We start from the raw sequence: 27,398 nt of genomic DNA, 5'->3' as shown, positions 1-27,398 counted from the left end.
TCGATCTCCTGACCTTGTGATCCGCCCGTCTCGGCCTCCCAAAGTGCTGGGATTACAGGCTTGAGCCACCGCGCCCGGCCGGCCTTATATTTTTAATAGAGATGGGGTTTCACCTTGTTGGCCAGGATGGTCTTGATCTCTTGACCTCATGATCTGCCCTCCTCAGCCTCCCAAAGTGCTGGATTACAGGCGTGAGCCACTGCGCCCGGCCATAATATACTAATATTTATCTGTTGTCGTACGACACCTAAAATATTTACTATTTGGCCCTTTACAAAAAACATTTGCCAACCCCTGCTCTAGAAAATGCAAATCGGGTCGAGCATGGTGGCTCACACCTGTAATCCCAACACTTTGGGAGGCTGAGGCGGGCAGATCACCTTAGGTCAGGAGTTCGAGAGCAGCCTGGCCAACACGGTGAAACCCCGTCACTACTAAAAATACAAAAATTACCTGGGCGTGGTAGCGGGCACCTATAATCCCAGCTACTAGGGAGACTGAAGCAGGAGAATCATTTGAACCCGGGAGGCGGAGGTTTCAGTGAGCCGAAATTGTGCCATTGCCCTCCAGCTGGGTGACAGGGCGAGACTCCATCTCAAAAAAAAACAAAAAACAAAAAAACCTTGGGCAAGTTAACTCTCTTGTGCTCCTATCCTTCTTTTCTGTAATAATACTGGGAGCAGTATTATTACACTTAACAATAACATTTGGGCAGCACTTCATATATATTAGACCCTCTAAGGCTCTTTGTTTTTATTAATGTATTTAAACCTCACAGCAAACCCTCCAGGATAGGTAGTTTAATTACCACCACTTTATAGATGTGCCGGTAAGGGATGGGGTCAGGTCTCAAACCAGGGCAGTCTGGTGCTGATGTCCTTGCTTTAAACAGCTGTGCAAACTGCCTTTCTAACCTTTGTAAAATGGAAATAATTGTTAGATTGTTCTGAAGATTGAACGACTACATGTGAAGCAGTTAGAACAGCGCCTGACACACAGTAAGCACCCAACAAAGTCAGCCTCTGTCAGTTATTGTCACTCTGACCATCCATCTCATTGCTTTTTGGTTGGAAGTTCTTGTACCTTTGGTTGGAATATTTAAAGTATCTAACTGGGCCAAGTTGCAGCATTACTCTCTGCCAGATGGTATCTTTACAGACACAAAATATTCTAGTCCCTTCACTCTATTATAGGATAAAAGGATTTAAGAATCTTTGTCAAAATGTACTGAAAATTTGTCTGGTTCTAGCTTTTAAGAATTCTAGTGAGATCTTTAATTAGTTATTAATTGATTGATTGATTGATTGATTGAGACAAGGTCTCACTCTGTCACCCAGGCTGGAATGGAGTGGCATGATCACAGCTCACTGCAGCCTCAACCTCCTGGGCTCAAGTGATCCTCCCACCTCAGCCTCTTGAGTAGCTGAAACAGCAGGTGCACACCACCACATCTGGCTAATTTTTTGTATTTTTTGTAAAGACAGGGTTTTGCTATGTTGCCCAGGCTGACCTCAAACTCCTGGGTTCAAGCAGTCTGCCCACCTCAGCCTCCCAAGGTACTGAGATTACAGACGTGAGCCACCATACTTGGCCTTGAGTAATTTATAATGTGTTGAACTTTGGAAATTCTTGCTTTGTTCCATTAGCCATTGGCCACTGGATTCAGTGACTGTTTTCATTGTCTCCTATCCTCCATTTGAATCAATCATTCTATTATTAAGTGATAATTAATTATACAAATTCACTGCTAAATATTTGGTAACTAATTTATCAGTAGATTATAACTTTAAAAATATGTATACTAAAAAACTTATTTAAGACTGTCAAAGAAAATTGATTATGCTGTTAAATCTTTTATGTTTGATATTATTTGAGTTTGCTTATTCTCTTTTTTAACTTTTTAATTATTTTTTTAACTTTGCTGCCCTGCTTACCAGTGTGGTCAAGAATGTATACACAAGTCTGAGCTGTAATTTCTCTTAGGTCAAAACAAGAGAAAATATTGGTGGCCTCCCTACTTTAGTCTGAACATTAAAGGAATCAAGTATGTGAAATGAATGAACTCCTTACTTTATCAATTATCTAAATTTATAATACTATATATTATGTAAATTTATAACGCTGTATTTTGATTTTAATCAGAAGGGATAATTTTCTAAATACGAAAGATTAAGAAAGTACTTGAGGGGAAGAACAGCATAAATTTCATGTTAGTGTGGTTTCTGTCTTATTCCTGGCTCTCATCATGCTCTGGCAGGATGCAGCATTACACAGTATTTCTATAGGATGGGTCTGTCCATCCTATACAAAGGTGATGTTTTAACACAAGGAATTCCACAAAGGAGTAGGGCCAGAGAAACTGAATGTCCATTGCCTTACCTGGACAGTGAAGGGCTAGGAATTATGAAATGATTTCTAAATCTCCATGATACCCCAGCATGGTGTTTGAGGCCCATACCAGTGACTCCCTAGGGATTCCTTACCTGCCTTGACCATCACACTTTCAGTTAGGTACATTTCTCACTGTTGATGCTTTGTAGTTCTTTTCCCAGTTCTCAAGGGGCATATTCTTCTATCCATAACAGGGAGAGCTTTTTCATAGTCTTTTTTCTCTGAAGAAATTTGAGAAAATGAATATTTGTTGCCCTAAAATTATTATTATTTTTTGACTATGAACTGTCTTCTGAATTTTCCTGGAAAAGAATTCTTAATCTTTTCTGTTTTGAAAATAAGGTGCATATGGCCGGGCACGGTGGCTCACACCTGTAATCCCAGCACTTTGGGAGGCCGAGGTGGGCAGATCACAAGGTCAGGAGATCAAAACCATCCTGGCAAACACTGTGAAACCCCCGTCTCTACTAAAAATACAAACAAATTAGCTGGGCATGGTGGTGGGCGCCTGGAGTCCCAGCTACTCGGGAGGCTGAGGCAGGAGAATGGCATGAACCCGGGAGGTGGAGCTTGCAATGAGCGGAGATTGCGCCACTGCACTCCAGCCTGGGCGACAGAGCAAGACTCCATCTCAAAAAATAAATAAATAAATAAATAAAGAAAGAAAGAAAGAAAGAAAATAAGGTGCATACAATAGAATCATATATCATCTAAGCTCATTAGTGTTTTATTCTGTCATTTATATTTCTGTTTAAAATAGCAAAAAAATTATATGAACTTCTAGGCTTAATTTTTTTTTTTTTTTTTTTTGAGACGGAGTCTCGCTCTGTCGCCCAGGCTGGAGTGCAGTGGCCGGATCTCAGCTCACTGCAAGCTCCGCCTCCCGGGTTTACACCATTCTCCTGCCTCAGCCTCCCGAGTAGCTGGGACTACAGGCGCCCGCCACCTCGCCCGGCTAGTTTTTTGTATTTTTTTAGTAGAGACGGGGTTTCACCATGTTAGCCAGGATGGTCTCGATCTCCTGACCTCGTGATCCGCCCGCCTCGGCCTCCCAAAGTGCTGGGATTACAGGCTTGAGGCACCGCGCCCGGCCGGCTTAATTTTTAATGAAATTAAGATATTATGTAGTAATTAATAAGAATTTATCTGAACACCCTGAATTTGAACTGAATAGCATTCTGTTATTGCAGAAGTGCTTTCATGAAAGGTGGACTCTTTCTTTCTGGTTTCCCTGACCTTGATAAGCAATTTTTGCATGATGTTTTACCTAGGTGTTTTAGAAAAAGTGGTTGTTAAAGTTAAGATAATGCAGAGAATGTTTTAATACAAAGAACTGTGCTTTTGTCCCAGTAAGATGCTCATTTATCATCCCTGTGACTTTTCCCACGGGAATCTTGTCCATGCTTCATTCTGCCATTGAGGGGATGGACCCAACATTTTTATGACTCCATTTATAAAGGAAACAGGTTTTCATTTACATTCATAACATTTCTCTTCTCAAAGGCTGAAAATCCTATGACTAGCTTTAATTATACATTATGGAGATTTTTTTTCAAAACAGACCTTGAAATCTCTTAAATAACTCTCTGACAGTTATACATTAATCTTTTATTTTTTTCTGGCTTAGCAGTGTTAGGTAAATTGTTTATAATTAATTTTACATAGAGAAATTCAATAGACCAGGGATGTGAAAGTTTAGATCAAGGACCGTTAGTTATCTTGCTTCTCCTGCCATAACAAAGCTCCCACAATATATTAACAAATTCATGGATTTCTTGAATTAAGTCACTAAATTATGGAGCTCTGAAAGGGACCCTGAGGAACATCTAGTTTGGCATGATGCTTCCACATAGCACTGCCTTATAAATCATCTGGGATATGTGGACTTAAAGTCTCCCAGTGAATGAAGAAGCATTCATAACCTCCTTGAAAGTATTTTTTGATAGTTGTTATGTAAGGAATGCTATAGAATTGATTACCTTGTGAAACTGCACCTAGAAGTTATTTGGAAACCAGAAAATCAAAACAGCAATATTCTCTCTTTAATTATAAGATGTGGAATTAAAGAAATAAATTAGTCTGAAGCCCATTTTAAAAAGTAAGAGCATTTTGCCTTTAAAGTACATATTTGCTTCGTGGGCCCAAGTATCTGGTTGTAATGAAAATGTTTCCTCCTGAAAGGAAACTTCATTTTATTTACATATGATTATTATTTTTAGAGAGAGACAGAGTCTCACTCTTTTGCCCAGGCTGGAGTGCATTGGTGTGATCATAGCTCACTGCAGCCTCTAACTCCTGGGCTCAAGCAGTCCTCCCGCTTTGGCCTCCCAAAACACAGGGATTATAAGCATGTGCCACTGCACTTGGCTGAGAGAAAAGTTTATATTTAGGATTCTAATCATATGTGAAAAATGTTTAGAGTTCCTTGAAAAATCATGTTCATACAGAAATCTAAAAAATAGTGAAGACCTCTTAAATTTCCTCTCTTTAATTTCAGCCTTTTATTGATGATGCTGTAATCAGCTGATTAAAAAAAAACAACAACAACACTGTATCTGGGACCTACAGATAGAAGGACAGACTTTATCTCCAGATTGAGTCTGTGGGAGCTTAGCTGAGTTGCTTTGGAGCCAGTGCTGGTGAAAGGAGGGAACAGGCTCCCTGTGGTGATGAGTTAGTTATAGCTGCCCAGTACTCTCAACTGTGTCCCACCACTGCCTGGGCCTCCATTCACCACATGCTGTCTTTTGTACGGGAGGGCCATACTGGGGAGCAGAGCAAGATCAGGGCTAAATCCATCACACCACTGATTAAATCACAGAACAGGTTTCCAGGTTGGCATTTTGGAGGGTTATTAGCATCCTCCCTCCACCGCCAGGACAGTATAGTAAATACTGTGCAGATGAAATGGAAGGAGAGATAAGAAATCCTCGCTGGTTGATGTACATGAATTTTTTAGATAATAGAAACGTATTTAAGTGTCAAAACATTTAAAGAATGTTTATTTGTAACTAGAAATTGCCCCAATTTCCCTGCCTTCATAGTTATTTTATAATACCATTGAAACTTTTTTACCCTCCTTAGTATAGATTAAAAGAGCATCTTAATGATAGGCCCATATATTTACCATTGTCTCAGATTATGGACTGCATTAAAATCCTGACAAACAGAAATCTGCCCTAAGGAGGATGGCTAGGAGCATAAAAGGATCTAAAAATAAAATCAAGTGGGCCTTTAGTAGTGCTTGGCAGTCTTTATTCTACTTCCCTTGCCCAGTTTCCCCTTCTCTTAGGCCAGGAGTTGACAAACCACAGCCTACTGCTTGTTTTTATAAATAAAATGTCATTGGAATGTAGCTGTGCTCATTCATTTATGTATTATCTCTTGGAGAATTGGGCAGTTGCAACAGACACCCCATGACCTACAAAGCCTAGAATATTTACTGTCTGGCCCTTTACACAATGGTTTCACAGTGCTTGTAACCTGAATGACTATTAACGTGCCTTCTTTTCTTATGCCTCCAGCAGCATCTCCCCACAATTTCTTTTTTTCAGATAATAACTCACTTCTTATTTTTCTGGGAAATAGAAGCCTTCAGAAAGGAATTTCTGCATGTCCCTACCACCAAATATGCCAACGTACCTGCATATTTACCCCTGTATTTCACTGTCGCTCCTGTTTCACTGGATGAAATATTTATATTCATATTTCTTTCTGAGAGTAGATCTTTATCTTCTCTTTCCTACTCAAGAAACTTACTCTTGAAAATGCCCCCTTCTCCCTCCTGCATCATCAAATTTTGCTCTCTACTGGAATTCTAATAAAGGTAAACATCCCGGAATAGCCCTCATGTTAAAGCAAATAAGCAAGCGAAACTCTCTTCAAGGACAGTTTTCAGCTAGTGCCTCATTTCTTGTCACAAATCTCTTTGGAAGAGTTGTGTCCTATTTACTGTTGAACCCGTGCTAATAAAGCTTTTGTCGCTATCAGTTCAAACAGAAATTGCTCCACTCAAAGTTACCAATTACTTTTGTCAAATTCAGCATCAGTTATTTTGGGCCCATCTTGTTTGACGTTTCAGCAACATTTGATAGAGTTTTTCATTCCTTCCTCCTTGAAACAGCTTTGCTACTCTCCAGATTCTCTTCTTGGAGACACTCCTCCCCAGTCTCCTTTTCTGATTGATTACTCCTCATCTTCCCAGTATCAAAACACTAGACTCCTGGATTTACACCATTCCTGGATTTACACCATTCCATTGGTAAAACCAGAGGAATACCATCTGTACTCTGATGACTCTGGAATTCGTATCTTCAGCCTGGACTTCCCCTGAACCTCCAGACTTCCAACCCAGCAATTCTACTTGGATGTCAAATAGCCATTTTCCTTCCCAGACCAACCCCTACATCCCCCATGACAACTCCATCCTTCCAGTTACTCCGGCCAAATATTTTGGAGACTCCCAAACAGCAAAATCTGCTGGCTCTACCTTTGAAATATCTCCAGTGGTTAGAACCACATGTACCATCTTCACCACTAGCACAAGTTCCAAGCCATGTCTTTTGTGAAAACCAGGCTCCTAACTGGTCTTTTAGCATCAACTAGTTCCCCCAGTCCAACCGAGGACACACAATGATCCTGCTAAAATGTCAATCATATTTTGCCAATTCTCTGTTCAAAACCTTCCAAAGTTCTGTCGTATACAGAAAAAGAATCCAAACTCCTTATACAGCCTATAAGGAAATTGTGTGTTGGGCTCCTACATTGCCTCTCAACCAGTGCCACCAGTCTACTGCTTACAGCTCTCTTCTAGCCCTGCTGCTGTCTCTGCCTATCCTTGAGCGTGCCAACACACTTGAGCATTAGGGCCCTTGTACTTGCTGTTCCTCTGCCCAAAACACACTTCCTTCTGGATATGCACATCACCTCTTCCTCATTTCCTTTAGGTTACCATTCAGATGTCATTTTACTAGAAAACCCTTCCTTGACATTTTTATCTTAATAATGCCTTCAATTATTTCTCTGTCCCCTTACCCTGCTTCATTGTTTTTTCTGTCATATATTACCATGCAGTATTTCCTATTGGTATGTTACATTACGAATGTATGCTCCATGATGTAAGGAACTTTATTTTTGTTTTTGTTTTGAGATGGACTCTTGCTCTGTCGTCCAGTGCAGTGGTGTGATCTTGGCTCACTGCAACCTCTACCTCCGGGTTCAAGCAATTCTCATGCCTCAGCCCCTCTAGTAGCTGGGATTACAGGTGCACACCACCAAGCCTGCCTAATTTTTTGAATTTTTAGTAGACATGGGGTTTCACCATGTTGGCCAGGCTGGTCTCGAACTCCTGACCTCAGGTGATCCACCCTCCTCAGCCTCCCAAAGTGCTGGGATCACAGGCATGAGCCACCATGCCCAGCCAGAACTTTGTTTTTTTTTTTTAATGTTCACTACCATATTCTCAGACTTATAGTAGGTTCTTGCTCAAATAAATCCTTTACTCTGTTGAGTGAATGAATGAATAAAATAATTTAGGGAACTAGGGATATTGTATTAGTCTGCTCTCTTGCTGCTAATAAAGACATACCTGAAATTGGGTAATTTATAAAGGAAAGAGGTTTAATTGACTCATAGTTCAGCATGGCTAGGGAGGCCTTACAATCATGGCAAAAGGCGAAGGAAGATCAAAGGCATGTCTTACATGGTGGCAGGCAAGAGAGCTTGTGCAGGGGAGGTCCCCTTCATAACACCATCAGACCTCATGGGACTTATTCACTACCACGAGAACAGCACTGGATAATCCTGCCCCTATGATTAAATTACCTGTTCCTGGTTCCTCCTACAGCATGTGGGGATTATGGGAACTACAATTCAAGATGATATTTGGGAGGGGGACACTGCCAAACCATATCAGATATATATCTGGAGAATATTAAAATGAGAATATTATAAATGTTTGTTATCGGGAGAACCCACTCCCAATGTTTAATGTGGGTCCTTTTCTATTTCCTAAGTGTCTCAGCTGGGTTGAGAAATAAAGGGAAAGAGCACAAGAGAGAGAGATTTAAAGCTGGGTGTCCAGTGGAGACATCACATGTCGGCAGGATCTGTGATGTTCCCCGAGCTGTAAAACCAGCAAGTTGTTATTAGTGATTTTCAAAAGGGGAGGGAGTGCACGAATAGGGTGTGGGTCACAGAGATCACATACTTTGCAAGGTGATAAAATATCACAAAGCAAATGGAGGCAGGGTGAGATCACAGGACCACCAGATGAGGTGAAATTAAAATTGCTAATGAAGTTTCGGGGCACGCATTGTCATTGATAACATCTTATCAGGAAATAGGGTTTGAGAGCAGATAACCTGTCTGACCACAATTTATTAGGTGGGAATTTTCCTCGTCCCAATAAGCTTGGGAGCGCTATAGGAGACCGGGGCTGATTTCATCCCTTCGGCTTCAACCATAAAAGACAAGACGTCTTAAAAAGGGGCCATCTATAAACCTACCTTCAGGGCGCATTGTCTTTCTCTGGGATGTTCCTTGCTGAGAAAAAGAATTCAGCGATATTTCTCCTATTTGCTTATGAAAGAGGAGAAATATAGCTGTGTTCTGTCTGGCTCACCAGTGGCCAGTTCAGTTACCTCTCTTGTTCCCTGAACATCGCTGTTACCCTGTTCTTTTTTTTTTTTCCAAGATGCCCAGATTTCATGTTGTTCAAACACAGGTGCTCTGCAAACAATTTGTGCAGTTGATACAATCACAGGGTCCTGAGGCGACGTTCATCCTCCTCAGTTTACAAAGAAGATGATGGGATTAAGAGATTAAAGTAAAGACAGGCATAGGAAATCACAAGGATATTCATTGGAGAAGTGATAGGTGTCCATGAAATCTTCACAATTTATGTTCAGAGATTACAGTAAAGACAGGTGTAAGAAATTATAAAAGTATTAATTTAGGAAACTAATAGATGTCCATGAAATCTTCACAATTTATGTTCTTCTGCCGTGGCTTCAGTCGGTCCCTCCGTTCGGGGTCCCTGACTTCCCGCAATAGTTTGTATTTAAATATTTGAAAGATTGTCACATTGTATAAAGAATAGGCCTACTTTCCATTGCTTTAAAAGGCAAAACTAGTCCTCACGGATTGAAGTTAAATGGTTTCAGTTTTGTCTAGTGTGATAAGAGTAAGGGACTTTCCAACAAGCCTGGCTATCCAACAGAGTACAGACTGTCTTAAGATAAACTTAGGTCCCTGTCCAAGGAAACTTTAGAAAGGAACTGAAAAGCCACTTGTGAGGATGTTGTAAAAATCTCTGACTTCGGTGGAGGAATTCCACTTGCTGTCCTCTAGGAGTCTGTGATATGGGCCACTTCAGAAATTTTTTGTTTATTTCCTTCCTAGTTGGACAAACTGCTAGTTAAAGAGATACCACAGCCCCTGGGAATAAAGAGTTAGTCATTGCTTTGCAGCGATGGTTCCATTTCTCTGCTGCCCACTCAACAACATGGGTATCTTTAGCACAAACCGTTAAGATCATGAAGTTTGGATTCTTCGCCGGCCCCTTTGCTGTATTTGGTCATGTTATGGAGTATATTCAAATCCTGTAGGTTATGTTGAGGAAAACGGATTCCATAGTTTTGACTGCTTCTGCCAAGTATAACTTTGGATTTCTTTATTAGATCATGTCTTGGTATGTCAGTATGAACCATTTTGGAAAGAATTTGAGCAGAAACACTTCATAATTAGTGTGTTAGAATGAACTTTTTTCTTTTTCCTATTTCAAAGTCTTAGATTCACCTCCCTCCTCCATTATTATTTAGGCACTTTGACCTAATGTAAAATATGATGCTTTATGGATCATTTCCAAACCCCAAGGAAGGAAATTTCGAGCTTTCTTTTTCCAATCCCTTATTTTTAGCAAAATATTTCACCATCTTTTATGCACTATTAGTGGTATTTTACTGATGCCCCATAGTAATTTTCCAATTGTGAAAAAATTTATCTTGTGATCTTCTTGTTAAGGGTTTATTTACATATGGAATAATTTGTTGTGGGGCTAAAGAATTGGGGTGTTGTATACTGTTATTTTTAGGGCTCTGTATCACTTCGCCCTTTCACCAGTGTGGTTCCTGGCTAACTTTCCCATGAGTTTTTAACCTCTTGCTAGGCTTTGCTTATGTAACAGGAAACAGGCTGTCAGGAACAAACAAACAGGAGCCTATCAGGCGCACACTTAGTAGCAAATGATTTAGTTTGCTCTTAAAGTAGAGTGATATGCAGACTCAACTTTAAGTCTTTTGGCATGGTGCTCCTAGATTATAATAATGTAACTTCAGTTTTTGAAAGGCAAAATATTTTCCCAAGACCATGATTTAATCCAGGCGGTGGAAAAGATGAGCTTATTATAAGGTGAACTTTGCGGTGGTGTCATGTCCTGGGACTGTGGTTTTAAGTATATCTTCGCTTTTTCTCCAACTCTTAAGGCAGGGGTGATGTGCAAGCTTCAAGAAAGAGATGAAATCGGACGAATTGAACTAGTTCAGAAGCTGGCAAAAGAAAACTATCAGTTTTTGCAGACGGACAAAAAAGAACAGGAGAAGTCTGAACACGTAAGCCTTTTGCCTCTTGGGGATGCAGGTTTGAAGGGGTGGAAAATGTTTCTGCCTGATTGCATGTTTGAACGAAAGACTATTTAATTTTAAATTCTTTAGGTTTTGGGGGTTTTTTCCCCCCAAGAGCATCCTCCTTAGTAAAAATGACAGCGCTCATAGTTCTAAGCAAGTGGCTTATGACACTGGATTTATAAGAGACTCTTCTCATAAGTAAATTGTGTAGAAATATGAGAATACATTTAAGCAGATATGAATCCTTATCTATTTATGATCCTGCTTGGGTGGCTTTCAAGTTTGATTTTGGAAGTTTTGCCTTATCGTATAGTTTGTAGAATATGAATTTTGAAAAAACATTTCAACATATTTTTATGTTTAGTACAGAGGTGGATCTAGTTGCCAAATGAATGTGTCCTAAGTCACTAGAAATAGATAAAAACACAAAAACAGATTATAGATGCTCTCACCAAGTGGGAGGGTCAGAAGGGAGTTTTCCCAGTATCTTATGAAGGCTTGTGTTCCAACAAGAGTTATATTGTTTGAATACAGTTAAAGCTGGAGGAAAGGGACGTTCCGCTTGGTCCTCCTGAAAGCAGTTATTCAGATTGAGCCTTAGAACTGAGAATGCTGCTGTCATGCTGAGAAGACAATGGGACCACTTTCTTGTGCCACACATTGTTATCTGTTGACTTGGTTGTTGTTGGTTGTAAGACTTCACTCTCAGTGCTGCACCATCCAGGATTGCTCATGAAGGGGAACATTCCTCTGTGCTTATACGTGTGTCATTCTCTGACTTTTGTTTTTCCTTGAGATTTTATTTCAGCCCTTTCCAGGGGGGAAAACATTGCTTCATGCTTTTTCTGCTCCAAGTCTATTAATACAAATGGCAGGGTTTTACTGAGAAGGAGAGGAGGTAAGATGCTCAAGGCTGGCTGGCTGCTTAATTTAATAACACAGCACTTCTCTAACAGTGAGACGTCGAATTGTAACAGTTGGTATCTCAAGAAAGAGAATAATTAGGCAGTTTCAAAGCTTTGTGATTGAACTGTTTCAGAGGTGACTATTGACTTTAAGGGTGGATATAGGTCTCAGGCAACCTTCACTTTGCTTGAAACTATTGAAAAATTTAGCACCTTTTCAAGTTGTTAAAAGCACCCTGAAGTTTGACTATATGATAGACTGACTCCTAACCTCTGCTGTGTCCTTAGGATATTTGAATATCCTAGTGTACAGCTTAAATTTTTCAAAAAATTTCATTTTGATTCATTTTAATTAGATGAGCAACAGTTTTCATATGGCATATTTTATTGATTTCAAGATGCACATTTTCCCCACAGTAGTCTTAACAATCGATGATATGAAAACATGTCATAGTTTAATTGTGAGCATTTCTCTTTCCTTATAGTTCTTAAAATGAATGCTGTATCTTACAACTGATTGCAAATTAGGTGCAGTAAACCAGTAACAACTTCAGGTATGGTAAGATCTTTTAAAAATCAAACAGTAGAACAGTAGGGTACCACTTCACCAAAGTTAGAAATCATAAGCTTTAGTCTTGTGATTAAGGCTTATGACAAAACAACTTTGCACTTATTAAAAAGATACCTGTGTGTTGTCTTTGTTGTATATTTAGTTCAGTCCAGAATATTATAAGTAGTCACAGCCAATGAGATTATAATACTCTTCAAATCTGTAACTATAGAAATCTACACTTGGGGCTGATCATTGTAAAGGCTTTTAACATGAGGCAGAAATTTAGTGATTGAAGATTTGCAGCTTTGCTATGGTTATATGCTCTGTAACCTTTAAACCTTCACTTCATTTGTAAAATAGACACTAACATTTTTTGCTTCTTGCGCGACTGTTATATAATGGGTGCATTAACAACTCTGAAACGTTTTTGTTTCTGAGACGAAAGATGCTGTGTAATATTGGAATTACAACTTTTTCTATATAGACGTTCCTGTGAAGCTTAAAATAAGGAAAGGAATATTAGGGATCTTTCTTTCTAGTGATAACTACAAACGAAGCCATTCTGTCATCTCCCTTCTGCAGGATGACACCAGTGGAATCTCTCAACTCTCCAAACTGATATTGATGTAGCACTCCTCTAAACGAATTATTTGATACTAGATGCTTACACTTTTTGCAGTAATTTATTAGGAATAAAAACCACCTGCTAATTCACTTCAGTCTTATGTCTGGGGCATTTGATGTGCCTGTACCTTTGCTTACCCCTTAAGCTCACAGTGTTCATGAAGGTAGTGCAGCGTTTTCATTTTTCCTGTCCTCGCTTTCTTTACAATAGCAGTCGTCTGCTCTTCATAGAAACTCAGTTCCGACACACAGCATGGACAGAGGAAACTGCAGTTTACTTAACGTAAACCTAGGTCTGCAGTTTCCTCTTCTTGTTATAACAATAATGACCAAACCCTGAAGTTACATACAAATTTCCTTTCTTTTATGATTTTAAAATGCTTCATCGACCTCATTCACCATTCCTGGGCCAAAGCTAGTTAAGTCGACCATGATAAAATTTGAGTTAGAACCCAAGTTGCCTATTGAGTCATCCTTTTGACTAACCTTCATTACTTTTCCAGTTCTAGAATGCCACATAGATGCCAAAGAGAGAGCTAATTTGCAGCACTACTGCATGGGGAAAGACATAAATTTGATAGAATAAAGCCTTGTTGCTGGTACATCTTGTTACAAATTGAAGGGGATTACAGCTTTCTCAGTAGGCATCTCTAATGTTTTCTTAACTGCTAAATGCTGTGATTATAAATGCATGCCATTAGAGAAATGCTTCACTCTGTGCTTTTGCTGAGGTGTTTCTGAAATTTAAAAAGTTAAATGTATAATTATCGCAGGCTTCCTCAGGAAGCACTCCATTTTTCTATTTTCTATTAACTAGCTGTAGGCGCAGTTAGCAAGCACTCATTCCTATGTGTTGAAAATTATTATGGAAGGACTTTCAGAAGGGGAAAGAAATTGGCTGTGTCTTCTAAACATTATGATAGTAGAGTTAACATTGAGCTGTTGGTTCTTTAAAGAAATTATCTCTTGTGTAGGCATTGTATTTCCTAGCCTCAATTCTGTGACTGTGCCAATAGAGGAAGGGACACGTGTTATCAGATGGGGACTTTTGAGCTTGACCCTGAAGAATGACTAATGGTCATAGAAGAAGGCAGGGAACAGCATTTCAGGCAGAGAGGCCCACGGAAAGACACATAACTGCAGTCCTGGTGATTCCTAGGGAATGGAGAGGGGTGGGCTGGGAATCAGCCTAAAATTCCATTATGAAAGACTGGTAAGCTACCCTAACGAGCTTAAACTTGCCTTTTGGCAAAGGAAAGCCATCAAATAAGGGAAGTGGCATGATCAGATGTGGCCTTTGTAAGATCTCTCTGGGATTGCTTTAGAGGAATAATTGAGTGAAGAAGAGGGAAATGTTGGAAAGAACCTTTAGAAAGCTACTGTAGTGAGTCAGGTAAGAGGTGCTAGCCTGAACTGGGGCAGTGACCATAAGAACTGAGGAGGGAGTAAATGTGGAAAGTCATTTACACAGTAAAACTGACAGAATTCAGTGACTGGTAATGGGGGATGTGCATGCTGTTTTATAGTAAGCAATTTTGAAGGATTCTTTGGTATAGTGGCAGACATAAGAATGTTCTGTTTCTTACCACCTTTGCCAGAAAGCTACATAAGCCATTTACCTTACTTTGTTTGCCTACAGTTTGCTTCAGGTGGCTGAGATGTTCGTATTATCTCACTGACAAATTGTTAGGTGGGGTTCTTGCAAACACTATGGGAACAACACAAACTTTTCATTCCAGAACCCTTTGAAAATACCTTAAACAGAGAGAATCTCTGGTAGCTCCCAAATAAACTGACACATTTGGCCAGAGCTTTGGCATTTGCTGCAATATGTGTGCCTTCCTGAGAATTAACTGGGATTTTAGGGTTGCTCTCCTGATCTGTGTAGTCTGAGTTGGTGTTACTATACTTCTATTCTAGAATACTCTCTGTCATCCATTTATTCGCTAACTTTTGTTTAAGCCGATGTCGTAGACGAGCCAGACTAACTATGGTGGCTCCTGCCCTCAAGAAGTATAGTCTAGTTGTGGAGAAAAAATATCCGCACAAATGGCTGAGATACAAGAAAGCAGTGAAGAGAATCCCAAGAGAGACACATAGGAGTCTGAAGAAGAATTTACACCTGAGGAAGCAGGATTCTTATATAGGGCAGAAGTAGAGTTTGACCTGGACCTTCAATTAGGTTTTGGGTTGGATTTAAAGAATCCACATTGAAGAAAAGTATTCCTAGTGGGAAGACTAGCATTAGAAAATGCACAGAGATACCAACATATTAGATGCTTTTTGGAACTCTGAAACCATTTCATGTTACCAGAATACCAAGAGTTGCGGGTGTGGGAGGGGAGGCAGGAGAAGGAAGATTTCATGAGAAATGAGATTGGGACCAGACTGTGGAAGATTTTGAGAGCTGAGAAGTTTTACTTCATTCTAAAAATAATGAGGACCGACTGAGCATTTGGTTTTCTAACTTTTCCTAAGGAAGATGGTTGAGGCAGGGCCTTCATGAGATAAATTATATTATTTCAGTCTGACTGAATAGTGACTGAATAGTGAGGGAGCTGAAGAGTGATTTAGCAGACTTGGGCCCAGAGTGAATTCAAGTCTGATTGCCTCTGGAGGGTGTCTTCCTTCAGCCTTCATCACTGGAGTGAGGACTGATAGGTGGCCCGGAAACCAACGTAACCGGAACCACAGCAGTCCTGTGAAAGAGGGGATGCACTCAGAGGGCAGCCCTGGAGGACAGAGACAGAAAGAATACGTAGGGAGGGATGGGGGGTGGGGGGCAGGGATGCAGAAAAAGAAAAGGTGCTTGCCCAGTTGTTACTTAGATTTGAAAAGCTTATAAACTCTTCACAGTTTATTTTCAGCAAAATAGTTACATCAAAGTATGTGTCTAGATGGATGTGGGTCCTATTTTCAGGACCATAGCTGCACTATTTGCCAGAAAACTGAGCCTGTATTTTTCCTGAAATGTATTTTATGCTTTGTAGTGTATTAAATTGTAGATTAGAAATACCGACAATAGCTCCTAAACTGACTTCCTGACTTCCAACTGTAGAAATGAGCAGTAACTGTAAAATGTATGTGAAAACCTTGTTCAGCAATACTTTCCCTAGGGATCCTGTCTGTATCCCTCCCTTGCCCCACCCCATTTTCTTCTGTTCCTTTGTTAAGTCTGGGGACCCACCCTACTTCCTTCCCCTTTTCTAATTCACTCATGAAATATGGATGGGTGGGAAGGGGATTTTGCACACTCTGAAACTACATCTTGGCACAGTCTGCTGCCAGGGTAGGGTCTCTATCACTCAGCCTCAACCGGAATTTCCTTTTCCCTGTTTCCTGCAGCCTCATCCTGGAATTCTGCCTACGTCAAAGGGTTCCTTGTTTAAGGATTACAAGGGGAGAAGTGGTTTGGAGTATTCTGGCTGCTGTCACGCTTATTTTACATATTAAAAGTTGGTCTCTACCTTTTTCCAACTTTCATTTTGTCTGTATTTTTTAAGCAGTTAAATATAAGGTGAAAATCTTCTTTTTACGCTATATGAATTACTAAAAGGAAAAGAGGTTTTATCATTGTTTTCAAACTTATAATTATACATCTAGGTGAGTAAAGTTTCAAGGAATCCCCAGCATTATTTGAAGTTTATCAGTATTTAGTTTAACCAAGAAACTACTTACTAAAGAGAAGTAGAACTTTGTAACACTATTGTAATAGAATTGAAAGTCAGAACTAGGGTATAATAGGCAATTCATAATACATTAAGTTGCCTCATTATAAACTGAGAAATCACCTCATTGAAACCAGTTTATTTTTCTTAATAACAAAATCCTGACTTTGTGTTGGGTTGGTATTAAAGTATGGAATTAGGCTTCCTGGAGTGAGTTATTATAGTACATTTTTAATAGGGAATAATATGGCCACAGAGTAACAAAAAAGTAGAAGTAGTTAGTTCTTGCCTCCAAGAAGTTTACAGTCTAGGTGGGGAAAGAATTTCTACATGGAAAACAGTTAACCATTCAAGACAGCATTTAATGAAGTGTCTAAATAAGACATTTAGAGGAAAGTAAAATCTGGCAAACACATTTCACAACTGCAGCAAACCATGCTCTTCTCATTTACTTAGGAACAAGGTTTACAAGTTTGGTTCACTCTGTGTGCTCTTTAAATTCTAGCTTTTCCTCCAGAAAAATAGCAGTTAACTGCCAGTGGAAGTCAGTGGTGTGCTCCTGCTGTCTGGTGGAGCCATCTGCTCATTAGCTGTATTTTTAGGTTCTCACAAGAAGCCCACTGCAAGTCCTAACATTTAAAAAAATTAGTTCGAGCATTTTTGGAGAGGAATTTGTCATTATGCTATTTTTTTAAAGTGCTCAAGTTTATTTTAAAAGGCCCAATTAAGAACATTGATACTGGCTCAGTTTGTTTGATTTATCAAACTCATGTTATCAAAGGGTCTTTTTATTCTCTGCTGTACAGATGCTACTCCTAGCTCTATTAGGTTCTAATTCTTGTAAAATTAAAATAGCCATATCATCTGCAATATGGTTGAAAAATCATTAAAGTGAAGATTGAAAAATAGGTTATTTGTCATTGTTTTTTTGCCCTCACCCTCCTCCCCCAGTGGTATATCTCACTCCAGACCCCAGGTGACCTTATATTCTTTTCTTCTCTACCCCCAAGAAGGCCTGATCTGCATTAACATAACAGTGTTACTACCATATAGACTGGTGTCTGATCAGGCAACACTAGAAACTTTTGCCAGGCTGGTGTTATTTGGGTTTATAATGAATGCTTTAAGACAAAAAGTTTAGGGAAAGGATGCACAGACGGATGGAGAGTTGTTCATGATAACTGTGTACTACTGAGGTTTAGAAAAATAAAAAGAAGAGATATCAAGAAGTAAAGACACATAGGTAGCAACTTACAGTGTGGCTTGGTTCCCAAAGGACTGCCCTACGACATCTCTGACCTCATCAGCTGATGCTCTGTGAGAAACTCAGAGACTGAATTCACAGTTTACCTGTGTGGTCAACATCCACGTGCTGTGGAAGCGTTTAACAGGGACCTTGGCTAGTCTAGGGAGTCATGTACATTTACCTGAGAGAAAGACAGAATCTGAAGGGTCAGGAGAGCTATGAAAAGTGAGGAGGGATTGGTATTCCAGGCAGAGGAAAGAACACATGTGATAACATGAGGGCCTGATGTGGAGAAGAGAGCAGCTTTAGAAGCAGAACCAACCAGCTGGAACCTAAGTGTGGACTGTGGATGGGAGAGGTAGGGCCAGGTGAAGAAGGCACAGGAGCTAGAGGATGCAGGACCTGTGGGTTTATCCAAACATTGTGTGCTAAGAGCAATAGCAAGCTCTTCTGTAGAATTTAAGCAAGAGGGAAAAATGATTAGATTTAAATTTTTAACATTCCTCCATTGCAATGTGGGAACAGATTTGAAGGAGGAGAATGGGTCACATTCACTCCTTCAAAGCTTTCTGGTCCCCCTTTCTTCACAGTCCTGTCGATTTCATATTAAGTAGTAACCAGCATACATACAAAGGATTTGCTGTGGGCAGCCCAAGTCAGGGGACTTCAGTTCCAGTGAAGACAGAATGTCCAGTGATAGTTCACTTCTAATTTATTACCTTTTCCCTAAAATGTACTGTTATATCACCATTTTTCTTTTAAAAGTTGACTTGGAGTCAGTTCTATTTTTGTTGAAATGAATTTTGTGCATGCACATAATGTGAATATCTTTTGTTAATAAACACCATACAGGCAGATATGTTCACTTTAAATACAACTTACTGTGCTGTATATTTGCCTTATATTGATTCAGCCAAAGTTTGATGATTTCTGAGTCATTCATATACTTTGGTTGCTAAAGATGAGGAAAAGGAATTTATAAAAGATCTCCATGTAGGATGCAAAGAACCTTTTTTTCCTTTTGCAGTGGGAAGTGGGTGGAAAGGAAAAATTCCATCTGGCATCCAGCAGTCCTAAATGTTGTTTTAAGATAGCAAAAATAGAAGATTGCTGAAAATATCATAACAGAACATAACAGACTGTGGGCAAGTGTACAGTACATTTTTTCTAATAAATCATGCTAAATATGCATATTTTACTTACAACATGACCAAGTTCTTGTTTGCTGTTACATAAAAATTTGTCTTTATTTTTTGTAATAAAATTATCTGCTCTCTTTTTGAAGCGAAAAGGATGATTGTTTTGGTCTGAAGAGGTCAATGTTGCAGTACTTAGGTTTAACTGGAATAGGTTTTTGAATTTTGCAGTTTTCCCCTCTTTTTCCAGCATTTCCCTCCTACATTTAAAAACATGGAGAAATAAGATATGGCATGTATGTTCATTTATTGCACATTTGTACATAAGTGAACAAGGCTCAACCATTTTAACAAATCCTTGTAAATGCCCTCTTTATTCAGGTTCCAGGAATGACTGGGCATGACTGAGGCAAAGTGAGTCAGAGTAAAGGATTAGGGGCACCTCAAGATCCAAGAAACACATAATAGGAGAGAATAAGGGTGATAATGAGACAATTAAGATGTCAGAAAGTGGCTTGGAGGTATGGATTCACAAGAAGGCTCAAAAAACTTAATGAGTCATAAAGCATATCTGGGTGACCTCAGAGGTGGGAGTTGGGGTGGAATGTGTCCAGGTAAAATTTTTGCCCTCCATCATCAAAGAGAGGAGAGAATGGTACTTCATACAGATAGTTCTTAAAACCTTTCATGATCTTGCCTTGGCTAGGATTTATAGAAGTAGAACAAGCTTTATGTTGACACCCCTGTGAATAAAGAATTCTTAATATTCCCCAAATGGCACAATGCATAATAAAATCCCAGGGTGAGTTTTATGGTTGATGGATGCTATCACTTTCTCCCTATTCAGTCAACTTATTGTTATTACAAATTGGGGGTTTGTGATGATGCATTATTTTTCACCATCGATCTGAGTAGTCTGGAGTTTTCCTCTGAGAGTCATAGGCATTAGAAAGAACTTTAGATATCATGTGTCTCGATGGCTTGGGGAAGGAAATCTTTATTTCTAAAACTGGCACCTGCTAAATAGGATTATAAGCAGTTTCCTCTAAAATGGGCAAAATACATTCTATGACCATTAGTTCTGTTGGAAGTGCATTAGGTCCAAGAAAATGTTAAAACATTTCCGCTGATAATATTCTTCTAGTAAAAGTAGATACCTTTTAGCCTCTGTAATCAGAAGCAATTTTGTTAATAACTTATTAACAAATACAACACTTCTTTTGAACTGCTCCTACTCTACCTATTAGCAGTTAGCCCATCGAAAATTAGTGACTCATGAAAGTGGGCACAAACAATTTGGCCACCAAAAAATAAATGGGATCATTCAGTTCTTCTCATTAAACACCCATCTGGAAGTACATGTCTAAAAATTATCTCAGTATTAAAACAACACTCAGGTATAACTCTAAAAATGGGGGACGGGGGAGGGAGAAGGATAATTGAAGTTACAGACATAATACTGTCCTCTCTAATAATATGTATGAGTGGAATTTTAAAAGATATGTGCTTAAAACTGTACGAAATGGAGACCTGAGAGCACACACAGCTCAAGTTGGTATTGATTTATACCTACAGGTTTGTGACTAAAGGGTAAGCCAAGGAAGGGATGAAAGGAAGATCTTGAGCCTGAACAAGGCCAACTTCTGCCTATTCCTTAAAATCTGAGAAAAGAAACTTTGGAACAAAAGAGAGAGCCAGTTTTATTCTGATTGTCTTTAAGGAATATACTTGAATGCCAGATGTTTGTGCACAGAAGCCTTTCATGACTTGTTGAACTATTAAATGCCATTTCCATGATAATTTGGCAATCACATCTGACCTTTATCTCAATTGTCAGTAGATCCCACTTCCATCCCAAGTCAGTAAATCTAAGTTCCTGTCCTTTAGTATTACTCATAAACTTGGCACATAGAGGAGATGTGCACAGACCTGACAGAATTCACCACACCCTGGAAAGAACCTTATTAATAACAATCAGAGTGGCTGTAGGTACCTTCAGCATCTGCAGCTGCACCAATAATGGTGCCCCGCCCTTTGTGGTTTGCGATTTTTGCATCTTAGCTCTGACTTCTACTTTATGTTCCACATCTGGCTAGTCCAGTTCTTCCGTAGAATCTTTGGGAAAGAACGTAGCAAAAAAGTGTCTTGTTAGTCTCATTTTGGTCCAAACCCAAGTTTTTAGATTGCTTCAATCCAGACTAAAGAAGCAAAAAATGGTGACTTTTCCTTCTGAGTGATAGATGCAGACATCTCAGTCTAGGGGACCCTATAAAAAAGAAGAGTTGGTCAGCACAGGCCTGTGGAAGACCCAGTGAAGGGAATTACTCTTTAGCTGAATGTGATGAGCCAGAGACACAGGGATTTTGGTCACACTGGTTATTGCACTGAGGTCTTCAGACAGAGGCCAGCATCCCTTATAATCATCCCTTATGATCTCTGCTGAGCTGATCAGACACTTAGTTTCTCCACCATTAGCAGCTTAATTCAGATTCCTTCATTTGAACGCACAGAGATGATTACAAAGAGTTATACTAGTCAAGTTAGAAGACAATCAAATAGCTCTTTAGCTTGTTGCCACCAGTGGTGGTCATTCAGTGACAATACATAAAGTTAACTTTGTTGATGGCCTAAATAATTTTAATGTCAGTACAACCTTTTTTTTATGAGTAGAGCAAAATTTTAAAATATCTGGCCAAGATTTATTCTTACCTTCATTCACTGAGAAAAGCATTTGTTGAGCACCTATGAACAAGACATCACATGAAATAGAACAGAGACAGAAATGAGCAAGGTGTGATGTGAGCCCCAAAGATACCAGCATTTAATGAGACAGAAGCATGTGAAATGAGACAGAAGTATGTGAAAACCCAGACAGGAAAACCCAGTAAAGAAGAAGGGCAAAAACACACAGAAGAAAGGGCCAGGAAAGACTTCCAGATGGGAGGAGAAAGTGCACTTTGAATAAGGTATTTGTTTCCAGAAAATTGTTTTCTCACATTCCTGTAAGGCATTTGCTAAATTAAGCATCATCTTTTTTACTTCCTGGGTTATGGCCAGGTCAGGACATAAATTATAAATGACAAAGATTATAAATCTCAAATCTAAAGGAGGTTGCATATTGGAGTTTACAATTCATTCCCTTCCCCATTTTCTAGCTACAAAATACACTTTTCCAAAAAAAACAATTTAGTATACTATACATAGTCCTTGGCCTGTTTCACTGATTGAATTTGTTTTTGGAAACAGGCTTCATCTGGAAGAGGTTTACAGGTGTTTAACAGTCCAGAATAAAGTAGCAGGCAACTTGCTGGAATTTATAGCACATTTCTGCTAAAGAATTTTTGTTGTTTAAAGTTGTTCTCCTACTGTAAAAGTAATATATGCCCTCCATAGAGAATTTAGAAATAATAGAAAACTACAAGGAGGAAAATAAAAATTTAATGATAAACCGCTATTTCCTCCCCCCACCCCCTTGCTGTCTCCAATCTTTGTATTCTGAGACTTTCCTCATATTTTCATAACATGCTTTACTTAGCTACCCTTCCCTGGGGGAATTTGCTATTATAAACTATAATGCACAACTCTCCAAAAATCTTTACCTAAGTTTATATTCTTAAGGATAAATTCCTAGCAGCAGAATTACTACTTATAAATATAAACTGCATTACTATCTTTTATGTTTTTGCTCAACCACTTTCCATAAAGCTTGTGCTAGTTTTTACTTAAATCAGCAATATATGAAATTACTTGTTTTGTAATCCCTTCATCTTAGCTTTCACCTTCATTGAGTGTTATAATTCTGAGTAGGAGAAACTATGTATCTTTGTTAGGTTGATGGTGGGGCAAGGGAGAGGGAGGAAAATACTATCTTGTTCAAATGTACATTTCTAGTGAAATTGAATATTTGCAACTTATATCAACCTATTTTTCTTTCTTCTATAATTACTTTATTTTTCTCCTTTCTCATTTTTCTCACTGAAATTTTCTCATTGATTTGGACAGTTATTTATATATGAAGGATATAAAATTTTGTCACATTTGTTGCATATTGTTTTCCTCAGTTTGTTTTCTACTTTGTTTGTTTCCTAATTAGTTTTTTTTTAAATATATACTTTAAGTTCTAGGGTACATGTGCACAACATGTAAGTTTGTTACATATGGATATATGTGCCATGTTGGTGTGCTGCACCCATTAACCCGTCATTTACATTAGGTATATCTCCTAATGCTATCCCTCCTCCCTCCCCCTACCCCACAACAGGCCTCGGTGTGTGATGTTCCGCTTCCTGTGTCCAAGTGTTCTCACTGTTCAGTTCCCACCTATGAGTGAGAACATGCGGTGTTTGGTTTTCTGTCCTTGTGATAGTTTGCTAAGAATGATGGTTTCCAGCTGCATTCATGTCACTACAAAGGACATGAACTCATCCTTTTTTATGGCTGCATAGTATTCCATGGTGTATATGTGCCACATTTTCTTAATCCAGTCTGTCATTAATGGACATTTGGGTTGGTTCGAAGTCTTTGCTATTGTGAATAGTGCCGCAATAAACATATGGGTGCATGTGTCTTTACAGCAGCATGATTTATAATCCTTTGGGTATATACCCAGTGATGGGATGGTTGTGTCAAATGGTATTTCTAGTTCTAGATCCTTGAGGAATCGCCACAGTGGCTGGAGCCGTTCCTATTCAGCCATCTTGGCGCCACCTCTCCTAATTAGTTATTTTTATACACATGAGTGAAACTGTTAATTTTTTATTTTTAAAATTGTCTTTAAAAGGAGAAATCCCGTCTTCATTCTGTAAAATTTTATTTTATTTTTTCTGTTCCTTTTGGAGTTGCACTTTCACTCAGATCTTTTTTTTTTTTTTTCTTGTGACATGGGTCTCACTCTGTTGCCCAGGCTGGAGTGTGATGGAAAGATCACAACTCACTGCAACCACAATCCTGCCACCTCAGCCTCCAGAGTAGCTGAGACTACAGGCATGTACCACCACACCCAGCTCATTTTTTGATATTTTTGTAAAGACAAGGCCTCACTATGTTGCCCAGGCTGGTCTCCAACTCCTTAGCTCTAGAAATCCTCCCAACTCACCTTCCTAAAGTGCTGGGATTATTAGCATGAGCCACTGAGATTGGCCTTACTTGGATTTTTAACATAGCTGTGATTTATTTTTGTAATGTAAGATTTCTTGATCAACTATCACATGCATAGTTTTTCTTCAGTTAATTTACTATTTTATCACTAGCATCAAAGACATTCATTTTATTCTGGAAGAATTGAAGTTCTGTGATGAACAAACTGCCTCCCAAGTTAATATGTTGAGTGCTGATTTAGTAAATCACCTTACCTCTCTGAGCTTCAGTCTTCTCATCTAATAAATTAGGATATTAGAGGTCTAAGATTTCTTCTAGCTCTAAAATTCCTTTCTTAACTTGAAGACACCCTTCCCCCAAAATTGAGCAATATCCATGCTTTTGAGTATTGAACTCTTTCTGGGAAAATGTCACCATTTTATAAAGGATACCAATTGATGACTCAGGAAGTTCTGAGTAGCTCTTTTTTCACTCTGATCGAATATGTCTATCAATGCTAAGAGTCATTCTGTTCTTTTATGTTCTAAAAATACTCCAGTGGATAGGACTTCTAAAAATTTACTCTGTGAAATGGTGTTGATACAGGACAGATGGCTGATCTAGCATATCCAGCTAGAAGTGTCTGTTATCAGGACATTAAAATGATATTTCAAGTCAAGTCATTAAATATTTGGAATTGTTTTTCTGAGATCAGAATGTCCTGAGGTTCAAAATCTGGAATTCCCAGATCTCTATAATGAAGGAAATGCTTGCTCTTACTGCCTTGAACCCTTAGAAATACCAAGAAAGTAACCTAGTTCTTGATGTTGGTTAGGTTCATTGGCCGCTACCCACTAGCTCCAAATTACTGTTTTTAAAACATGCAAATTTTTGTCTCTTACATGTCTATCTCTCACGTGAAGAATCTACTCTTTGAGAGCATTCCTACGTTTTATTTGAACTTTTATCCCCAGTGTTCAGCACTAGGCTTTCAGTCAGTGTTTGTGGTACTGGAGCTGATAGAAAAGGAAATTGTGGGTGATTTGAAATGTTTCCCAGAGTCAAGTACTTAAAATCACATCTGTAAAAATCCAAAGTTGTACCAGCTTCAGGATTCCAGTTCATTGGATATTTAAAGTTTTAAATTAGAAGTTTCCTACCTTAGAGAATCAACCTGGAAATGATAAGCAGAAAAGGCAGGAAGATTCATCACCAATAGTCACTTTGTAATATAGAACAATCTTTGGAAGAATCCATCCCTGGTAAATAGTGGATGCAGACTTTCAGACTTTAATGGATCACAGGTTGTGGAGCAAAGATCTTACCTGGGCAGGTTTGTATGTGAGGATTTTGACCTTCTTTGGCACTCCAGGTGCACATTAATATTCAGGAAAAGAGAATTTGTTTTTTGTATGTGTTATCATTTTAATACTAATTCCTCACTTAAATACTAATTCCTTTTTTGTTCACCCAGTCTGTCCTCCTGTCCTCTCCACACCTATTCCCTCCCTTAGAGAAAAAGGCAGGAGAGATATGCCACTATGCAATCAAATTCATCTTTGTCTTATTTTAACCTTCTCTCTTCCTTTTTACCTTCTGGTTTTTTGTTTACTTTTTTGCTTGCCTCTCAAATCATTTTAGCAATATTTAATTACATCTTACATTCTTTTAACCTGTTTTTAATACCAACCTCCTGTTATTGTTCCATGCACCAAGAGTGTCACTTTGTCTACCTTTATCCCAACCTTGTTTCAAACTGTGAAATGGAGTTTCTGACATGGTTACAGCAGAGACTAAAGGCGTGCCTCCCTAAAAACACCAAGGAATGTACAAAACATGAAAAAACAAGAGTGTTTACTTAAGATGCTTTGTATCTCCTCACTCCCATTCCATGTGATCTGGCAGCTGCTACAGTAGCTAGAAATTTTTCATTCCATAACTTGCATAAATACTGAAACTCCCCTTTTGATTGCTGCTTTGCCCCCACGGAAGTTCCACACGCATGCGTGCACACACAAGCATATCCTCACGTACACACATGCAGATGCACATTGACACACACACAGGAAATTTGGGAAGAGTGATAGATTCCTTGACTTGAAGCCTTTCAATTTTTTAGAGTGTATTTCCTTTTTAAGTTTGAAGAATACTTCTGCTGGGTCTGCTCAGAGGTAAGAACTAGCTTTTTCAAATAATTTCCGTTTATGAATTAGTTCTTCACTGAGTCAAACACAACTAAGTTTCAGATCCTATGGGAGGAATTTGAGAGGAGTAGTCAAGGCCATAGGAACCAGTCAGGGATAGCTATTTTATGCTGCTCTGAAAAGTCATGTTATCCTCTTGTTATTCAGTTGTAAAGGCTTCTGTAAAACTGCTGCTATGGATTATTCAAACCCCATGGGACAAATATATCTGCAACCAGAATGTAGAAACTTTAATCATAATTTAGTGTAGGTTTCTGTCCTACCTTTGGGCTGCTAGCGAAAAGCAGTGCTTCTGGTCACTGGCAATTTTTTTCCCTTTCTTCTTCAACATTTCAGGAAATGCTTAAGGATCTAATTTAGATTTCTGCATCCTCATTTCTTCTGACGTGATCTCAAATAGGCCTCTGTCAGGTCATGTGTGCATACTGTACCATGCCCTCAGTTGCCCATTGACCCAGGCTGCTGGTTTCAGGAAACTGAGGCACTGCTGAAGAGCCCTGGTCCACAGCATGCAGGTGGTAAGTGGCTCAGAGAATCTCAGTGGTTTCCTAGTTTGGCTGACCCTTCGCCTATTCCCTGGGGCCTTCTAACCAGGGCGAGTGGTTGTACCTCCGAGTCTCTGCAGAAGGAAATAACCACCATATCTGGAACAGAGGAGCAGCAGAAAGCAGTGGCATGCCAGCTGCCTCACTTCCGGTGACCATGACTGGCATCACACCTTGTTTGTCACTGCTGTGTTTTCTCCTGTGTATACTCCAGTCGTACCAACAATGAAGGATGCAACTGTGCCTTTGCAGATCATCAGTAACCCTGACCAAAGACCAAGCAACCATAGAGCATTAGCTGTCTCTTGACATTTTATGTTTAAAAATGTAAGAGTCAGAGAGACAACTGAACTTCCTTGTCTCCCTTCTTTTAGTTTTTGGTCTCTAGAGGTGTACACTTCTTGTTGAGTGAGATTTGGGGTGAGG

General features: G+C 39.2%; 1 protein-coding gene across 1 annotated transcript in view; it reads left to right on the top strand.

Moving 5' to 3' along the window:
• Positions 1–27,398, top strand: part of RAPGEF5 (Rap guanine nucleotide exchange factor (GEF) 5) — a 245,155-nt gene that overhangs the window by 133,173 nt on the left and 84,584 nt on the right. The window contains exon 9 of the mRNA XM_011944171.1: positions 10,875–11,000. Coding sequence (XP_011799561.1) covers positions 10,875–11,000 — 126 coding nt within the window. The remainder of the gene's footprint in view (positions 1–10,874; positions 11,001–27,398) is intronic.

This window comes from Colobus angolensis, unplaced genomic scaffold (assembly GCF_000951035.1).
Source record: "Colobus angolensis palliatus isolate OR3802 unplaced genomic scaffold, Cang.pa_1.0 Scaffold229, whole genome shotgun sequence".
Taxonomy (NCBI): Eukaryota; Metazoa; Chordata; class Mammalia; order Primates; family Cercopithecidae; genus Colobus; species Colobus angolensis.
Note: the sequence above shows the minus strand (reverse complement) of the source record. Positions and strands in the feature narration are given on the sequence as shown.